At 44.0% G+C, this 18,270-nt stretch overlaps 1 protein-coding gene across 2 annotated transcripts; it reads right to left on the bottom strand.

Moving 5' to 3' along the window:
* Nucleotides 1–3,933: 3,933 nt before the first annotated feature.
* FXYD2 (FXYD domain containing ion transport regulator 2) lies at nucleotides 3,934–15,338 on the bottom strand. 2 transcript variants are annotated; one of them, XM_074304149.1, is made up of 6 exons: nucleotides 15,203–15,338; nucleotides 11,143–11,181; nucleotides 10,804–10,878; nucleotides 9,085–9,121; nucleotides 8,780–8,810; nucleotides 3,934–4,163 (listed from the first exon to the last, which is right to left on the bottom strand). In XM_074304149.1, exons 1-5 carry the CDS (start codon nucleotides 15,219–15,221, stop codon nucleotides 8,786–8,788), a joined length of 195 nt encoding a protein of 64 aa, XP_074160250.1. In that variant the 5' UTR covers nucleotides 15,222–15,338; the 3' UTR covers nucleotides 3,934–4,163; nucleotides 8,780–8,785. The 2 variants fall into 2 exon arrangements, with proteins under 2 accessions (XP_074160250.1, XP_074160249.1); XM_074304148.1 differs by lacking the exon at nucleotides 15,203–15,338 and adding an exon at nucleotides 13,404–13,479.
* Nucleotides 15,339–18,270: the final 2,932 nt, after the last annotated feature.

Genomic DNA, 18,270 nt, shown 5'->3' with positions numbered 1-18,270 from the left:
CCACCCTGTCGAATCAGATAAAAACTTTTACTCCTTATCAAATCAGAAAAGTTGGGAGGAAATAACCTGGTCATAACAGAAGCCAAGGCTAGGGTTCAGGTAGGTAGAGAGTAGTTAGTGGCTGCTGTAACGGAAGGGTGAATTCTGCCTTCAGAACTATTTCTGTAGGCCTCTTGGAGCAGCCTTTTGTGTCTCAGGATTATTTTACACTCTTAAAAAATTATTGAGCATCTTTAATGGTTCTTATTTAATGTGGATTATAGTTATTGATATTTGTTACAATAGAAATCAAAATGAACTAATATTATTATGAAAATTTTTGACCCCACTGATGTCCTGAAAAAGTTTGGAGGATTCTCAGAGTTCCTTGGACCACACTTTGAAAACCACTGACTTGCAACCTGCCATCTAGGGGAGGGGGTGGGGAAAGGAGGGGAAAAATTGGAACAAAAAGTTTTGCAATTGTCAATGCTGAAAAATTACCCATGCATTTATCTTGTAAATAAAAAGCTATAATAAAAAAAAGAAAGAAAACCATTGACTTAGAGAACAAAATTTGATGGAGTGCAGTCTTGGAAGGTTCATTGGAAATAGATTCTCTTTTTCCCTTGGGGGCATTTATTGATAGTACTTCTCATAGTCAAGTCCCAATTTTCATTTCTGGAGATCAGAACCAAGTGCTGACTAGGAGGGCTAAAGAAATCATAGAAATAATTTGGCTACTTTGGAATAAATGGATCAACAAGTATGCCTTCTTCAATTGCAAAAAAAAAAATCTTTGGTCTAATTTGTACCAATGCCGTATACTTTCGGTTCTGTTATGGATATATGATCTCATTGTTGTGGGTATTCCCTCCAACAATAGAGAGCCCAATTCTTCCATATCTGCTCATTGTATTCTTTCATAAACTCACCACAGCCAGTCAATCCAATGTTCTGGGGACTTTTCTTGATTTCTCTTGACGTATCAAGAATACCAGTGGAGTGAGCACATGGATTGTCCATCAGCTTTCATTGGTTCAAAAGAACATTGGAGTAAAATTCAACTGGCTCATTTTATTTCTTAAAAATCAAATAATTGTTTTATTTACCAAAATTTTATGTTTTCTCTTTCCTACCTTCCCCTCTTCCACTGAAAAAGAAAAATAGAAACAAAACCTGTGTGACAAATATGTACTATCAAGTAAGACGAATTCCTGAATTGGACATGTCCAAAAGTAAATGTTTCATCATGCCCCTTGAGTCCTCCTTGATTGTAATCTTTTACAGTCAGCTCACACCTACCATAAGCCTCTCCATTGTCCTTTAGGTGATCTCTGATTTTAGTTTTTCAGAGACTAATGCTCCATGACTTGTAGCCACAGAATAATCAAAACCAGGATACTGATAACAAAAAGATAGGTCTTTGTTTCAGGAAAAATTGGGGATTATTAGAAGAACAAGGTCAAACTAGCTAATTCTACTCCTGTTTAACTCTGGATTTAAGACATGTATGGTGACTAATGAGCTATAGCTGTCCACCCAACTGTGTATTATAGTGAGGCTGACAGGCCTTCTTCATCCACTAGGTTTTTCCTGGGTAGATGGTTAGGTCAAATTCTATTAAGAGACTATGGATCTTCACCCAATAAAGGCTTTAAAAAAGAGCAACATGCTCATGGGGACTGTAAACATCAACATGGAAAAAGGGCACTGAGCAATGGTAACTTTTAGGATAATTACCTGTGTGATCCTGGACAAGTTGTCTAGCTTCTCAAAGTCTCAGTTTCTTCATCTATAAAATGGAGATTGTAATACCTGTGTTCTCTGTGACATGTCACAGGAGGAAATGAAATAATGTAAGTGAAGGTTCTATGTGATTGTCACATAAATACACAGTACAAGAAATGATCTTGTCTTGCTTCTGGATGCGAGTGGTTGTTGTAGGTCATCCCACTGAACTGGTCATAGACTGCTTTCTCTTTTCTTCTCTCATGTGTAAAAAGTTATCCCAGGTAGATTGTAAACTCATTGACAGTAGGAAGGACATCTCTGGATCCTTTATGGGGCCCAGAACAGAGCTGGGTACGTTAGCTCTTTGTCATTTAGACAAAGATTTGCTGATATGAAGTACATTTAATGGATCCCACCCCCATCCTTCCCTCTGCCCCCTTCTTTCCTGATTACTTCCATCTGCCCCCTTCCCTCTCCATCTTTCTTTACAATTTCCCTCTCTGAACTTCACCAACTGGTTTTTTTCCTTTGTCTCTGTCTCATCTCTCATCTGCATTTTGGCCACCTTGGTGAAAACACCAATAATGAGGATGGCAATAACTAGGAGGAGAATTGATGTTGATAAAAATTAGCATTTATCTTAACTTTTTGCTTTACAAATATTATCTCATTTACATCTCTCCTTTTGACTACCTGGTTTACTTTAGGGTTTGGTGGGGACAAGAACAGGGGGAGACTGGAGAATGCAGATGAGAGAAAGAGAGGGACAGAAATATGGCCACCACAAAAAGGGGTTTATCTTCAATCTGAGCCAAGTCGTGAAACTCTTAGCCACCAGAGGGTGCAGTTGTCTCAGTCATCCCCAAAACTCCTGCATCAGGTACTCACTGGGACTTGGGAAACTGAGAAGGGAGGAAATGGAAGCCTTTTATGGACATACTCCTTATTTTAGAGGTGCCCCGTCCCCTGCCAGACGCTCCCAGAATACCTCTGTGCGGTGTTCAGAAACGAACCTTCGTGGGCCCCGTGGCTTTGCCCAAACGTGGTGCCATGTGTCAGGTACCTGCAGAGCTCATGTCCTCCATGACTCCTGGGATATCCCTTGTGCTCTAGGGTTGGGTGGGTGCTCCCGGTGGGAGGACTTCTTATGGCACTCTCCTCAGCCCTCACCCACTATACCTCAACTTATTTGCCTATGTTCCCTGTGCTCTTCCATCAGTCTACCTGGGCCAACTTCTCCTGACTCCATTCCTACACTCTGAAATAAGAACTATGATTTCCATCTTTGAACCTCCAGCATTAATACAGTACCTAGTGTATGTCAGGTCCTTTCTGTGTGGGTTTGAATTGTAGCACGGTCAGTGGGAAAAGCACGAAATCTGGATGCAGAAGCACTGTTTGACCCCTGGCCAGAACTGGCCCTTACTTCTGTGTAATCTGGGTAAATATCTTGATCTTCCCAGCCTCAGAGAGGCTAGTCTGTAAACTGGGAAGATGGGACGAGGTGACTTCTAATCTTAGTACATCACTGAGAATTAATATTAACTACATGGCACAGCAAACGGAACACCATCCTGCAGTCTGGAAGGCCTACTAGGGCACAATCTTGGGCGAGCCTGTTTGTCTGTTTTTTCTTCTGTAAAATGGGCTAAATAATAGCAGTATCTCCCAGGGTTGTTGTAAAGATCAAATGAGATAGTAACTATAAAGAGCTTGCACACGATAGCCACTCTATGAATGTTAGTGGGGATGATGGTGAATTATGTAAGTCTCTGACTAACCTTGTCTATCTGGCCTGAAGGAGAGATCCCTGGGTCTGCCATGTTGCACCTGGGTGGCCTTAGGCCCTCCTCTCTGTGCATCTTTCCTCATCTATGACATGAAGACAAGGTGATCTCAACCATCCTCCTACTTCTCCAGTAGGATTTTTTCAGGTTGTGTGTGTGTGTGTGTGTGTGTGTGTGTGTGTGTGTGTGTGTGTGTGATGGTTCCCTCTGGCAATCTGAAGAAACCTACGGGTTCCTCAGAAGAATGTTTTTCAACACATAGAATTAAAAAAAAAAAACCCACTTATGATTCAAAGGAAAACAATTACATTGAAGTAACGATCAAAATATTTTTTTAAAAATCAGACACCAAGTAAAGAGCCCCTTTTCTGGATGCTATGATCAGATGTACTAGAATCCCTTTATACTGATTCAGAACACTACAGGGAAGGCATCCTCTCAAGAGCCAGCTTTATTATTAATTCAAAGAGGCCTGTGGAGGGAAGAAGGGAGGGAGACAGGGGATGCAGACCACAGAGCCCAAACCAGTCTTGGTCTTGGGGGAAAGTTCCAGTAGCAAAGGCATAAATGATAGCAGGGCATCGAGGCAGGTTCCAGAATAGACACAGCAACCTTGTAAAAGGAAACCAACTGCAGAACCTGCAAGTGTGGATGTGACTGGCCCTGCAAAGATAAAGACAGTATGATTTATCAGAGGTCCCTAAAAAGCAGCCCTCCCGTTCTGAGTCCTCCAAAGTAACTTCCCCAGCAAACTTTGCCCAGGGAATTGTGGAAGCCAGGGTGGAGCAACATAGTGGGGTTCCAGACTCTTTTTTCATGCCTTGAGGCTGTGGAGTAAAAAATTCCCTGGACTTAGTATCTTAATACTAAATAAAATTCTGACTCAAGACAATTTCATGAACAAATTGATTTCACTTCTCAGAACTTCAATTTTTATCATCTGGAAAATTGGAAAAATATTTGCACTACCTACCTCATGGAGTTGTGTGGAACGCAGTTTGTAAACTTAAATGGGCTTTGTTGTTGTTCAGTTACTCACTGGTGTCCCACTCCTTGTGACCCCCTGGACTTTAGCATGTCAGTACCGACTAGGGGGGTTCTTGGCAAGGATAATGGAGTGGTTTCCATTTTTTCTTCAGTGGATTAGGGCAAACCAGTTAAATAACTTAACCAGGGCCACAGTGCTAGTGAGTATCTGAGGCCACATTTGAATTCAGGTCTTCCTGAGTCCACGCCCACTGCTCGAGTCACCCAGATGCCTCTTTAGGGGGCTTCGATAAAAGTAAAGTATTACTATTCAGCTCACTTACTTGTAATATTTCCACTTCCCCTTACAATCCTTTTAGTGAGAATCCCCCCAAATCAGAATGTTCCAGGCCAGAGGTGCTCCCTGGAGCACTGAAGGGAGAGCACTGAGCTGAAGGTGTAGGTTTTGTCATTAAATATATTTGTTCCTTCGGTAAATCCTCATGCCTTGTTTTCCTTATCCATAGAGTGGAAATATTAATGTTCCCACTGTATGGGAACATCGTGAGGATCAAAATAAGAGACAGCAATTTTGGATTTGAGGTCAGGATATCTTGCTTGAATCCTATCTTAAACTCTTAGTAGCTTCATGAGCCCCATAAATCAACCCCTCAGTCTCTCAAGGTTATTTCAGAAAGCAAATGGCCTGCCCGTCTCAAAGCACTATAGAAATGTGTATCACAATTAAATGGCACATAATGTACCTGAAAGGGCTTTGATAAAAACAACCGTGTCCCAGAGATGTACTCTGTGTAATCAGTCCTCTGGTTATTACATCCAGTTCATTCATTGTCATGGTCACACTTAAAACTAATGGATGGAGAACACAGGACATCCTCCGTTAGACCCGAGATCGTGGGCTTCTTGTTTGGAGATTGTGTGGTCAGCGTTTTTGCTATTACCCACCTCAGTGCTCACCCCTAACCCTCCAAGCCCCATCCTAGTGCTTTCAGATTGTTTCACGTTATTCCGTGCAATTCAGTTCCATGCTAGGTACCAGGGAAGACACAAGGAAGAAAGTCATGGAGTTGCCTTCAAGGAAGGACCTTACAAAGACTAGTGGAAGATGCACAAATAGGCAGAACAGTATGATGCAAAATAAGGAATGGGAAGGGAGGGCAAAGGAGAGATATGGCCAAAGTGCTCTAAGAGAATTGGAGGGAGTGATTTTTTGTCTCTCGGTACATTTCTAACTAGGTATTACATGCACCCACAAGTACATACATATATATACACAGACATCCATTATATATACATATATAAATACATGTACATAAGTATGAATATGTATTTATATTATGTATGCATACACGTATGTATGTTTGGGTGCACAAATACATTACTTAAATATGTAACAGAGCTGTCCTGATACAGACCCCAGTACCTCCATGCTTTATGACACGTGGAGTGGAAAATTATCCCCAGCTAGTCAGCCCTCTGGGGTTGAGCCTTTTAATGGCTGAACCATGACTATACTGTTCACTGCAGGTAAAGTTGTTCAGTATAATGGGATGTGTCGGGGGTGGCTATAGTTCCATTGCCATAGCCTTCAAGATCTCAGGGTGACCCTCAGGACTGTGGGGAAGGAAGCTCCTTATAGGATAATGGATGCATACAAGATGTTATTCCTCATGGAGACGTTTAAGCGCACGGTGTGTGTTTGTTTTTAACGTTGCAACGCTCCTTGAATTAGTTCCTTCTTTCCAAACGTCCTAGGTCACCAGACCCACTAAACCGCCAAGGCTCCGGGCTGACATTTGTCTGTTTCACACAAGTCACGATCCCACAGGCTCCCTTCTGGGGTCTTTGTGAGGATCCACTGAACAGTCTTGCTGACAACTTAGACTGCATGGCAGGGGTCAGAGACCCCCTGAATGATCTGACAGCAGCTCCAGGCGGCCGCGGGGTAAGTAACCCATATGATTATATACCATATATATACACACACACACCATATATAACCATAATGGAACTCCCGGCTTCTTTCTTTGGTATCAATTTGCCCCTCTGGTGGAGGGATGCCCCTTGATTAGTGGGAGAGGTTGAAGAAATACTTATACAAAAGCAAAAATACTTTCACAAAGAATTCCACAGGGTCCTTGTTAAAATAACTGACTACATAGCTCTTTCCTCAAAATAAACTCCATGGGGTAGAATGACCACCATTATTTTCCCCATTTTACAGATGAGGAAACTGAGGCTCAGCCAATTATGGGCTAGTCATAATTACACAGCTGCTAAGATGACACTGGAGTCTAGATACCTCAATTCCAAGGACAATTCCTTCTGCTATATCTGGAAAGTACTTTGCAAACTTTAAAGTAGTGCAGTGGACAGAGCACTAGGCCTGGAGTCAGAAGGTTCATCTCGTGAGTTGGAATCTGGCCACAGACACTTATTAGCTGACCTGTTTGCTTCAGTTTCCTCAACTGTAAAATGAGCTAGAGAAGAAACGGAAAGTCATTCTGATTTCTCTGCCAAGAAAAGCCAGATGGGACCATGAAGAGTCAAACGTGACTGAAAAACAACTGAACATACTGAAGTCTGTGAATAATGATTATTAGTCAGGTGAATAATAATTCTTATCATCTCTGTCCATTCGCTCAATAACCAAGAAAAGGTTTGGAGACAAGTAGACAAGTTAAGAGATTCTTGCAACAGTGAAGCCCTATACTAAGGTAACAGGAGGGTATTTTTTCTTTGGAAGAACTTCCAGCTACTTCTCTCGGTTCCCATTCTAACCCACTCTGCGGTGTAACTCCTTCCCCAAAGTCCACTGATATAGGATTCTCTCCTTGTTGGTAGAAATTAAGTCTTCATTGACATGGGACTCTCTCCTTATTGGTGGAGATGAAAGTATAGGAATCTTCTTATTGGTGAAGATGAAAGTTATGGAACTCTCTCCTTATTGGTGAAGATGAAGGTATAGGGCTCTATTGATGGACATAAAGGTATGGAATTCTCTCCTTATTGGTGGAGGTGAAAATATGGTACTCTTTTTATTGGTGGAAATGAAGATATGGGATTCTTTCCTTATTGGTGAAGATGAAATATAGGACTCTTTCCTTATTGGTAGAGATGAAATATGGGACTCTTTCCTTATCGGTAGAGATGATGGTAGGACTCTTATCCTTATTGGTGGAGATGAAATATGGGACTCTTTCCTTATTGGTAAGATGAAATACTCTTTCCTTATTGGTGGATATGAAGATATAGGACTCTTTCCTTATTGGTGGAGATGAAATATGGAACTCTCTCCTTATTGGTAGAGATGAAGGTATGGGACTCTTTTATTGGTGGAGATGAAAGTATAGGACTCTCTTCTTATTGATGGGGATGAAGGTATGGGACTCCTATTGGTGTAGAAGAAGGTATGGGACTCTTTCCTTATTGGTGGAGATGAAGGTATGGGACTCTCTACTTATTGGTGAAGAAGGTATGAGACTCTCTCCTTATTGGTGAAGATGAAAGTATGGGACTCTTATTGATGGGGATGAAGGTATGAGACTCCTATTGGTGTAGAAGAAGATATGGGACTCTTTCCTTATTGGTGGAGATGAAGATATAGGACTCTTTCCTTATTGGTGGAGATGAAATATGGGACTCTCTCCTTATTGGTAGAGATGAAGGTATGGGACCCTTTTTTTTTTTTTTTGGTGAAGATGAAAATATGGGACTCGAAAGAAATGAAAATATGGGACTTATTGATGGTGATGAAGGTATGAGACTCCTATTGGTGTAGAAGAAGATATGGGACTCTTTCCTTATTGGTGGAGATGAAGGTATGAGACTCTCTCCTTATTGGTGAAGAAGGCATGAGACTCTCTCCTTATTGGTGAAGATGAAAGTATGGGACTCTTTTCTTATTGGTGGAGATGAAGGTATAGGACTCTTTCCTTATTGGTGGGGATGAAGGTATGGGACTCTTATTGGTGTAGAAGAAGGTATGGGACTCTCCTTGATGAGATGACACCTTGATGATGTAATCTTCTTTGCACCAATAAGGAGAGAGTCCCATACAAGAGGACTCTGAGACAGCGGTTACAGGGGTTTTAGCCCAGGACTGGGCACATAACAGACACTTTGAAACCGGACTAATTAATCTATTTTTAAGTTTTGTTTTTGTTGTGTGGGTTTTTAAATTAAGCCTCGAGCTTTTCTGCTTCATTTCCGCTTTGGCTCTTTGTCCACCTGGAGGACCTCTCCTGAATCCCCCATCCCCCCACCTCAGACTCCGCCCTCCCGCCACCTACCTGTAGTTAAAGTTCGTCTTCGTTGACTTGCCTGTGGGGGAGAGAGGAAGAAAAGCCCTTTGTTGAGCCCTGTTGGGGAGAAGGGAGAAGGGAGGGGAGAAAAGGGGGAGCCAGGCCGGGGAATGGCACAAATCTGGGGGACGTGTGCTGCAGCCTCAGTTTCCTCATCTGGAGAATAAGGAGCTTGGACTGGACCGTATCTAATCCCCTGTAAACTGCGTGATTCTGAGGCTAAGATTCTCTGGCTCTAACTGGGGGTTTCCCCTTCTCCCCTGTTCCTGCCCCCAACTTGTTCGGAAACTCACCGGCGTTTCTTCTTGCCCCCACAGCGAAGCCTTTTGCCTTTGAAGACAGACAAGATTTATTTTTATTAACTTTTGCCCTCAAGAAAAACCTTCTCCCCGTTCTCCTCTCCCTTCCCTCCCCCCTCCCCCTAAATCACATTGTTATGTGATGCAGCCTGGCTCCTTCAGGGCCCTCATCCCTGCGAGCCACGGAGCACCACGTGGTGCGGGGACACTGGACCGCAGGGTTTTGAATTGCGGGATACTTTGGGATTCATTTAGTTCAGCCGCCTCGTTTTATGAGTGAGGAAACTCGAGTGCAGCGAGCTAAAGGACTTGTCCACGGTCCCGAGAACTGTAACTAGCGGAGTCATCCTTTAAGTCCACATCCTCCGCCTCTCCTTTAGCTTGTCCATATCTCGGGAGAGGAAAGCAGGTAAATAGCCGAAAGTCACTTACTTAAGGTCGCAGAAATCCTAGTGATAGAGGCAGTTGGGATTTGAAGTCAAGCTATCCGACTCTAGATTTAGGGATTTTTGTTGAGGGGCTGTGGGGCAGTCAGAGGCTCTGTTGTCACTACTAGTTTCATTTTTATCTACTAATAGCTTTTATTTTTCAAAATACATGCAATGATAGTTTTCAAATTTTACCCTTGGCAAACCTTGTGTTCCAAATTTTTCTCCCTCCCTTCTCTCCTCCCTTTCCCCTAGACAGCAAATAGTCCAAATTAAACATGTGTCACTCAGGAAAAGATAATGACGAGTGCTGGAGGGGATGTGGGAAAATCAGGACGCTAATACATTGTTGGTGGAGTTGTGAAAGAATCCAGCCATTCTGAAGAGCAATCTGGCACCATGTCCAAGGGACTATAAAATTTTGCATGCAGTGTTTCTACTGGGCCTGTATCCCAAAGAGATCTTAAAGGAGGGAAAGGACCCGCATGTGCAAAAATGTTTGTGGCAGCCCTCTTTGTAGTGGCCAGAAACTGGCCATCAGTGGGAGAATGGCTGACTAAATTGTGCTATATGAACATTATGGATATTATTGCTCTGTAAGAAATGACCAGCAGGATAGATACAGAGAGTCCTGGAAAAATTTACATGAACTGATGCTGAGTGAAGTGAGCAGAACCAGGAGATGGTTGTACACGGCAAAAACAGGATTATATGAGGATCACTTCTGATGGAGGTGGCTCTCGTCAACAATGAGGTGATTCAGGCCAGTTCCAATGACCTGGTGATGGAGAGAGCCATCTGCACCAGAGAGAGACTATGAAGACTGGATGTGATCACAGCATAGTATCTGCACCTTTTTTATTGTTGTTTGCTTTTGTTCTCTTTTTTATTTTTTTCCTGTTCTGACTTTTCATGTGCAGCAGGATAATTGTGTAAATATGTATAGAAGAATTGCACATGTTTAATATATATTGGATTACTTGCTATCTAAGGGAGAAGGTGGGGATAAGTAAGGGAGAAAAACTTGGAACACAGTTTTCAACATTCACCTTTGCAAAAACCTGTCTTTGTGTGTATTTTGAAAATATAAAGCTATTATTTTTTAAGTGTCATAACTAGCTTCTAGTGACCTCTCTCTTCCTGGCCCCCATGCTGATGGGACCCTCTCCCCTCCCTGAGAACACCTTTATCCTAACTAGCTGTGTGGTCATCTTACACTCTCCACGCAGCTGGAGCTGACTCTTCCTTTCTCCCCCTTGCCCCAAGTTGCCCAAACCCCACTTACCTAGGATGATGATCAGCCCCACGATGAATGCCAAGCCAGCAAAAATCAGGCCTCCGTTTCGGACGGTGTCATAGTCTTGGGGAGGGGAAAAAGAAGAGGAGTGTGATCTGGGGGAGGTGAGTTAGCCTTGGAGTTGGCTGAGGGGGGAATGGTACAGCTCCAGGAAAGGTATATAGGACTCCTCCCTTAGGAGAGAAGTTTGACAAGCCAGATGTGCCAGTGGTCCCCAGTACCAGCCACCCCTCACCCCACCTCTCCAGGTACCTTGCAGCAGCCTCTGAATAAAGGGAGGATAATGTGGGGAGGGAGTCTAGGAGAGGGGTGCACAATAGGGCTTACCATAGGTGAATCTGTCCTCGTCCCCCTTGGGACTACCACCTGGGAAAAGAGAAAGAGCCGAAGAAGAAGCCTTTGAGGACCAGCCGGGACCAGACCAGCACCAGCTGGGGCTCCTAGGCTTTCTTCCCTCAACACAACATGCACGCCATGGGCAGTGGAAAACATAATTAAGGAAGTTAAGAAGGTCCACCAGAGGGAGAAGAGGCTGGGCCGGGTGGGGACCCTGCAATCTGCAGCCCAGCTCTGCCCTCTACATGCTGTGTGACCTTGTGTGTGCCCTTCCCTTTTAAAAGGTCATCATTCCAAGCACCTCTTCTAAGTTTTAGCTTGAAAAAGCAGAAATATCCTTGTTATTACAGGGAACAAAGTAGGGTGTAGTATGTAAACTGCAGATGGATTAGGGGAGGAGGAACGTTGGGGGATATGTCTTGGCTCAAACGTAAAGCCATTAGAAACCCAGCAGCAAAAAATGGAACAAGAACTGAACTATACAGAGCGTGCTGTGTCTCTGGGGATCCCTGATGACTCGGTTCGAGAAAGCTTTCAATTCCCCTCTTCTCCCTGCCCCACAAAACATTTTTTTAAATGATGGGATAAAAGTTTCCTTAATAGAAACCCAGAGACAGAAAGGCCTGAGCTGGAAAGGAACAGGACTGGAACATCCTCCATTTACAAAGGAGGAAATACGCTCCGTTTGGAGAACATAGGACACATTGTGATTAGAAGGGACAGGGTGAGGAGAGACTTCTGCGAGGGGCTAACACAGGGATCATTGTAAGGGTCAGAATGCAGAGTAAACAAGGAACCGTCATGTCACTGACAGCCTTGAAATCCGGGGAGAGTCTGTGGGGGAAGGAAGTGACGATTGAAATGACTTATTCAGGCTCACACAACTCTTTGGTGTCAGGCCTGCATTTGGAGCCCAGGTCCTGGGACTCCAGTCAGCCCCTTTCTAGCAGTCATGGCCTTCCTGCCCGTAGGAACAGGTCACCTTGTCTTGCCCTGTGGCTCCAGGAAGGATGGCCTCTTCACCAAGCCAAATGGTTATGGCTCTCACTGAATACCACAGCTGGCATTTATGTAGAAAGTTAAGGTTTGCAAAGCCCTTTACACAGATTATCTCATTTTGATTCTCACAATATCCTGTTATTGTTGTTCAATCTTTCCGTGTTGTGTCCAACTTTTTGTAGGCTTTCCTATTTGAGGTTTTCTTGGGCATAAATAATGAAATAGTTTGCTATTTCCTTCTTCAGCTCATTTTACAGATGAGGAAACTGAGGCAAACAGGGTGAAGTGACTTGCCCAGCTAGGAAGTGTCTGAGGATGGATTTGAACTCAGGAAGATGAGTCTCCTTGACTCCAAATCTGGTGCTCTCTCCACTGTGCCACCTGGCTGCCCCAGAACACTGTGGGTAAGTGTCTATAACCTAGACCCAGTTTCCCAGGGTCAGTTAGTAAGCTGTGGGGTGGGATTTCTGCCCCCAAGGCATTAATGCGCTACCGGCTGCACCACCTGTGAGTAACACAAACCAGGCCCTAGGACACAGGGCAGCCAACAGTGACAGTGTTGGGATGTCCTTGGCCATTGAGCCTCCTCACACAGGGCATACCCTGGGACCTTGGGCACCAGAAAGCAGCGTTGGCAACTACAAAAATGCACTGTGTGGTACGACCCCTTCAGGGAGTGGCTCCTGAGCAGGGCCAGCCTCGCCCTTTAACTAGGCAGGATTTAAAGGGAGATGAGTTCTTTCTTCCTGAGAAGAGTCTAAAGTAAAGGGAAGTCAGGGGAACTTAGTCTTTAGGATTCAAGGAAAAAACCCAGACCCCTGGGTCCTAGTCACACCCCCTTGCAATTATATTCTGTAGAGGGTCTAGAATAAGACTAGGAGGGGAAGAAACAAGTCTCCCTTTGGGCTGTATCCCTTTCCTGAAGCTAGTGTTCCCTGATTCCCCCTCCTGGGCCCTGGAGAGATGGATTAGGGCTACACAGCCTGGACCTTGGTCCTGTTCTCTGCTTGAGCCCAGTCTTTCTCCATCAGGGCCTTGGCTCTGGGCAGCAAAAAAAGACTCTCTCTTGGGCATATAATATAAGGAAGCATCATGAGGAGAAATGACTGCTTTTCCCTCCCCACTTTTCCTAAATCTGGCTCTGCTTTCTTCCCAGGAAAGCTCCAAAGGGGAAGAAATCTCCCTCTACACCCACACCCACGTACACACACCCATCCATGCCATACACACCCATCCATGCCATACACACTTACTTTTGGCCATCATCATCTCTGACATTGGGCTGGCTACGTCTTCTCGGTGGCTGCCTGCTTTAGGAGTGTGTCTAGGGTGGGTGGGTGGGAGGGAAGGTAAGACTGTGGGGCTGGAAGGGGGGCATTAAACATTAACAACACCAGGATAATATTTACCCTGGTCACAAGGAGAGCTCTGGGCAGGCTGGGGGGGCGGGTGGATGGAGAAAAGCTATCTGAGGCTCTGGGAAAGTAATGAGGACTTGAGATACAGTCTGAACGGAGGAAGCAAGGGAATGGAACTATGATGTGCGTGTCTGTGCACGGATACCTGAACGGGGGGATGAAGAGGAGGACTTTGAGGAGAAATAGTACAATGCATCCCTCCAAAGGAAATTTCCAGTGCTCCAAGCTGCGGGCCTTAGTCATGGCGTCATTCTGACTTGGGTAAGAAGCCACAGCTGGAACTTTGGACAAAGGCTGAGAAACATTAGGCGACTCTGGGGACTCTGAGGAGGGGTGGAGAGCCAACATTCCCCTCTCCCCAAGTCAGCCACCTGGCCCCCAAGCCAGAGTTCAGGTGGATCTCACTTCTCATGTTCAGAGACTGAGGAGTGAGTCAGGGGTCGGGGAGCACCAGGCCACCTTTGACTTCATCTAGTCTGTGCTCCCAGGGACCCGCCAAATGCCAGGAAATCTCCTTTTGGAAGACAAGAGGGGCAGGGCAGGGTAGGAATTATGCTCTTGTGTTTCATTTACATTGGTGGATGTTAGCCAGGTGTTGAACATTCGCTGTAAGATAACATAATATAACTGAGATCCCTCTTCCTTCCCCTTTCCCCATTGATAAAAAATAGGTGTGGAAGGGGAGAAAAGGCAGAAAGGTAAAGGTTTGCATTTACTGGCTGACTTGGCACATTATCTTGCTTGATGGTCACATTACAGATGAGAAAACAGGATAGAGAAGTGAATTCATTTTGCCAAGGTCACCGTCCTGATAAGTAGTAGAAATAGAGCATGAATCTGGGTCTCCTGAATCCAAGTTCAAGGTTCTTTCCAACAGACCCTGTTGTTTTCCTATCACACAATAAAGATCATGGAATAACACATTTCAAGCTGGAAGAACCCTTAAAACTTTGCAGTTCAGCACCCCTTTCCCCTCTAATTTTTTTAAGAAAAAGAAACTGAGAGAATGGTATATTGCCACTATCACACAGTTGTAAATAATAGATTGGACCCCAGATCCTCAGGCTTCTTTACACTAAACTATTACAAGAACAATGATTCAACAAGTCTACTTGCCATCTATAGTTCTGAAAGCAACTGCATGATCGCTAGGGATTCTCCCAACAACCCGGTGCCATCAGCACGATGTAGGAGAGAAAGCCATTGCTAGTTCAAATCCTGGCTCTGTTACTGACTTCTACCTGTGCAACCAGAGGTGGTCAGCATATGCCTCTGAATCTCAATTTCTTCATCTCTAAAATAATCCAGAGGCTCCTTCTAGGTCTAAATCTTATAACTGAGGCTAAAAGAGTGAACAAAACAATTAAAAATAAAAAAGAGTGAATGAAAAAAATTTTTTTAAAGAGTTGAATATCTAATCATAGCCAGAAAATCATGGAAACAGAATTAGGACACAAACCTTGGAACTCTCAATCCCATCCTCATCTAGATAACTAGATAAATAAATGCCTTTTTATTCCATTCTTGTTCTTCATGCTGTTGCCCAAAGTCTAGGAATCTCTTACCCACAGGATTGCAGCAAGGGATGAAGGCTTTCCTAGCCTGAAAAGATCAAGGCGCTGTATCTGACTTACCAAAATAGAGTCTGTCCATGTTCTCGGGGCTGTTGCTTATGTGGAGGTCAGAGAGGAGAGATGTGAGGAAGAGGATCTCCAGGGATGAAAGCAGTGGCAATTTCCACCCTGCCTACTCTCATCTGAGATTGTGGGGAGGGGGGCAGGGGAGAAGGAGGGGAGGAGAACAACCACCAAAAAACCCAGCCCAACTAGGAGGAGTGGTTGGCAGGACTCCCCTCACCTAAGGCCTTCTGGGGTGGGGAGAGGATACACCCGTGAGACTGAATGCTACCTGGCCCCAGGTGGAGCAGGAAGCTGGAAGCCTCTGAAGAGCAAACCACAGCCCTGTCTGTGCAGAGCTCAGGTTACAGGATGCAGAGTCGCAGTCTATGTCTAAGAAACCCAAGGTTTCTGGGCACTGGAGGTAGGGGACAGGGGAAAGAAAACTGGCTTATTCTTGGCTCTGCTTCCTTGAACTTGTGTGATCCTGGGCTGGTCACTGGTCTCAGTTTCCTGATCTGTAAATTGAGGAATTAGACTGGATGGTCTCTAAGTCTAGTGGTGGTGGGAAAGGTAGGGGATTTTTAGCCAAGTAAGAAATTAGCCAGAAATTCTGATCTTTTTGGAGCTCGTACTTGATACAGGGAAGTGGAGGAAGCTGAGGGTTATGGCCCAAAAGGCAGAATTGCAGTTTCCTATCTACAAAATGAGATAAAACAGATATGTCCTCAGATCCCTTCCCTCTCTCAGATTCCATATGATCCTAGCTTAGGCTAGCCTACTACAGTCTCACTGGCAGGGAGTTTGAGGAGTCCAGGAGGCATCTCTGGTCTAAGAAGTTCTAAACCTTTCCCTGGCCTGCAGTGTTTTCACTGTAGCCCAGCTGGGGCTATTTTATTCCAGGACCTTTTCTGCTCTCAAAGTGAGGACTTCCCATCTAGCACCTGGGATGGCAGGGACCTTGAAGACTATTATTAGCAGGATGCTCCTTTACAGTCAGAAAGCACAGTCACTGAAGGAGACTCAAGCTCCAGGTTTTAATCTTCCTGAGCCATTCTCCCAGACACTGGGTATCCAGACTCATTAGTCAGGCAGACTTGTGGAGAAATGGGGATTGAATTCACACTTGAAGGTCATTCCCATGGCAGCATTACCCTTCCTCCAATGGAACAGACACTCCCCTGGGCCTCACTGGGCCCTCAGAGTCTCCTCAGGAAGTAGTGATGACAGAGGGAGGCTTTCTCTACAGCCCCAGCTCCTGGCCTGTGCCAGAAGCATGGCTACATAATGAGATCTCTTTGGGATGCTAATGTCAGACAGGAAGTGACTAAAAAGGCAGCATATCTCGGCTCTGTCCCAGCATCCTCCATCAGTGATGGAAGGGAAAGCAGAGCTCTCTAGCCCAACTCATAACTGAACAAAAAACCTTTCCATACCTTCCCTGACAGGGGGTTATCCACCCTCTAGCTCTGGAGGCAGCCCTGTTTTGGGGTTAGCTCTAATTGTTAGGAAATATTTTCCTTACATAAAGTATACTATTGACCTCATTACAACTTCTATCCAAACCTTCTAGTTCTGCCCTCTGAGGTCAAGCAGAATAATATTAGTCCCTTTTCCACATGATAGTTCTACAAATATTTTAAGACAAATATATTAAGAACTTATACTGCAGGTTCCTTCCATTGATGCTCATATGGCATGACCTCAAGGTCTGTCACTATCCACCTTGCCCAACTCCAGATCCTGTGCAGCTTATCAATGTCCTTCTTAAGACTTGGTGCCCCAAACTGAACATATAAGGAAGGAGGAGGGGGGATGGAAATGGGGAGGGAACATAGATAAATACTGAAAGACACAGAGGAAGGAGGAAGAGAAAGAGACACAGATGGAGGAAGGAGGGAGAGAAAGGGGAAAAAGACAGAAATGAAGGATAGAGAAAAAGAGAGACAGAGGAAGGAGAGAGAAAAAGACAGAGGAAGGAGAGAGAAAAGACAGAGGAAGGAGAGAGAAAAAGAGACACAGACAAAGGAAGGAAGGAGAGAGAGCAGACAGACGCTATAAAAAAAATTAATAAAACCTAGAAAGCCAGTTTCCTCCAAATTTCCTGACCAATGTTTACTATTTCAGAAAATTGTTCACAGTGATGCTGCTCACCAACAAAGGACCTGGGTTCAAATCCCAACTACCCCATTGAGAAGGTCACACTAAAATTGTGAGATTTGGAATCATGAAAAGATGTGTCATTCTGTGTGGGCATTTTCTATGCCCCACCAATAAAATGAAGATGGTGAAAACACCTACTATGTAGAGTTGGTATGAAGATCAAGTGAGGTCCATGAAGTGCTTTGCAAACTTTCAAATGCTGTACAAAATGTGAACTATTTTCATCATGAAGCATATGGACTAAATGGCTCTAAGATCCTTTGCAACTCTAAGTCCTACAAGGGTGGGGACTAGAAATGCAGAAAACTATGAGACTATGAATCCCTAAAGTTAACTTTTTTCTCTATAGAAACCTCAGTAATGTAACTTCTGTGCTCCTCCTCCTGTGAAGAATAGCAACTTTTACCCCTGAGGATATAACTGAAGGGAATAACTAATGAAGACAATGGAAAAGAAACTCAGAGATGGAAACTGTTCTAAAAATGCTAAAACATGTGATCAGCACCATACGGCATGTTATTAATTGTATTAATGTTACCCATGTGACATAGCAAGGTTCATTGCAAAAAACACCAGTAATAAAAAAAATTAACTAAAAACTTAAAATTTTAAAAATTAAATTTTGTATTTAACTACAAAGCCATGAGCAATGTGATTTTGAGTAAATCACAAACTCTGGTCCTTGATTTCCTTATTTATGTAATGATAAGGTTGGATGAGATGGTCCCTTCCAGCTATTTATTCCATATTCCTTTTTCTAATATTCTATGTTCTAAGGCAACTAGGAGGCACAGTAGCTACATGTCTGGGACAACAATTGGAAAAACATGAGTTCAAATTTGGCCTCAGACACTTACTGTTCAGTCATTTTCGATTCTTTGTGAACTCAATTGAGGTTTTTTTTGGCAAAGATCCTGGAGTAG

This window comes from Sminthopsis crassicaudata, chromosome 3 (genome assembly GCF_048593235.1).
Source record: "Sminthopsis crassicaudata isolate SCR6 chromosome 3, ASM4859323v1, whole genome shotgun sequence".
NCBI classification, from domain to species: Eukaryota; Metazoa; Chordata; class Mammalia; order Dasyuromorphia; family Dasyuridae; genus Sminthopsis; species Sminthopsis crassicaudata.
The sequence above is the reverse complement of the archived record's forward strand: the minus strand, read 5'-3'. Positions and strand labels throughout refer to the sequence as shown.

Excerpts from the sequence above, each read along its gene's own strand:
- FXYD2 (XM_074304148.1), bottom strand. The coding sequence starts at position 13,428 with ATGTCAGAGATGATGATGGCCAAAA. Across the intron at positions 11,182-13,403 it reads AGAGATGATGATGGCCAAAA|GTGGTAGTCCCAAGGGGGAC; the intron begins GTAAGTGTGTAT and ends CTCTTTTCCCAG. Across the intron at positions 9,122-10,803 it reads GGGGCTGATCATCATCCTAG|GCAAAAGGCTTCGCTGTGGG; the intron begins GTAAGTGGGGTT and ends CTGTCTTCAAAG.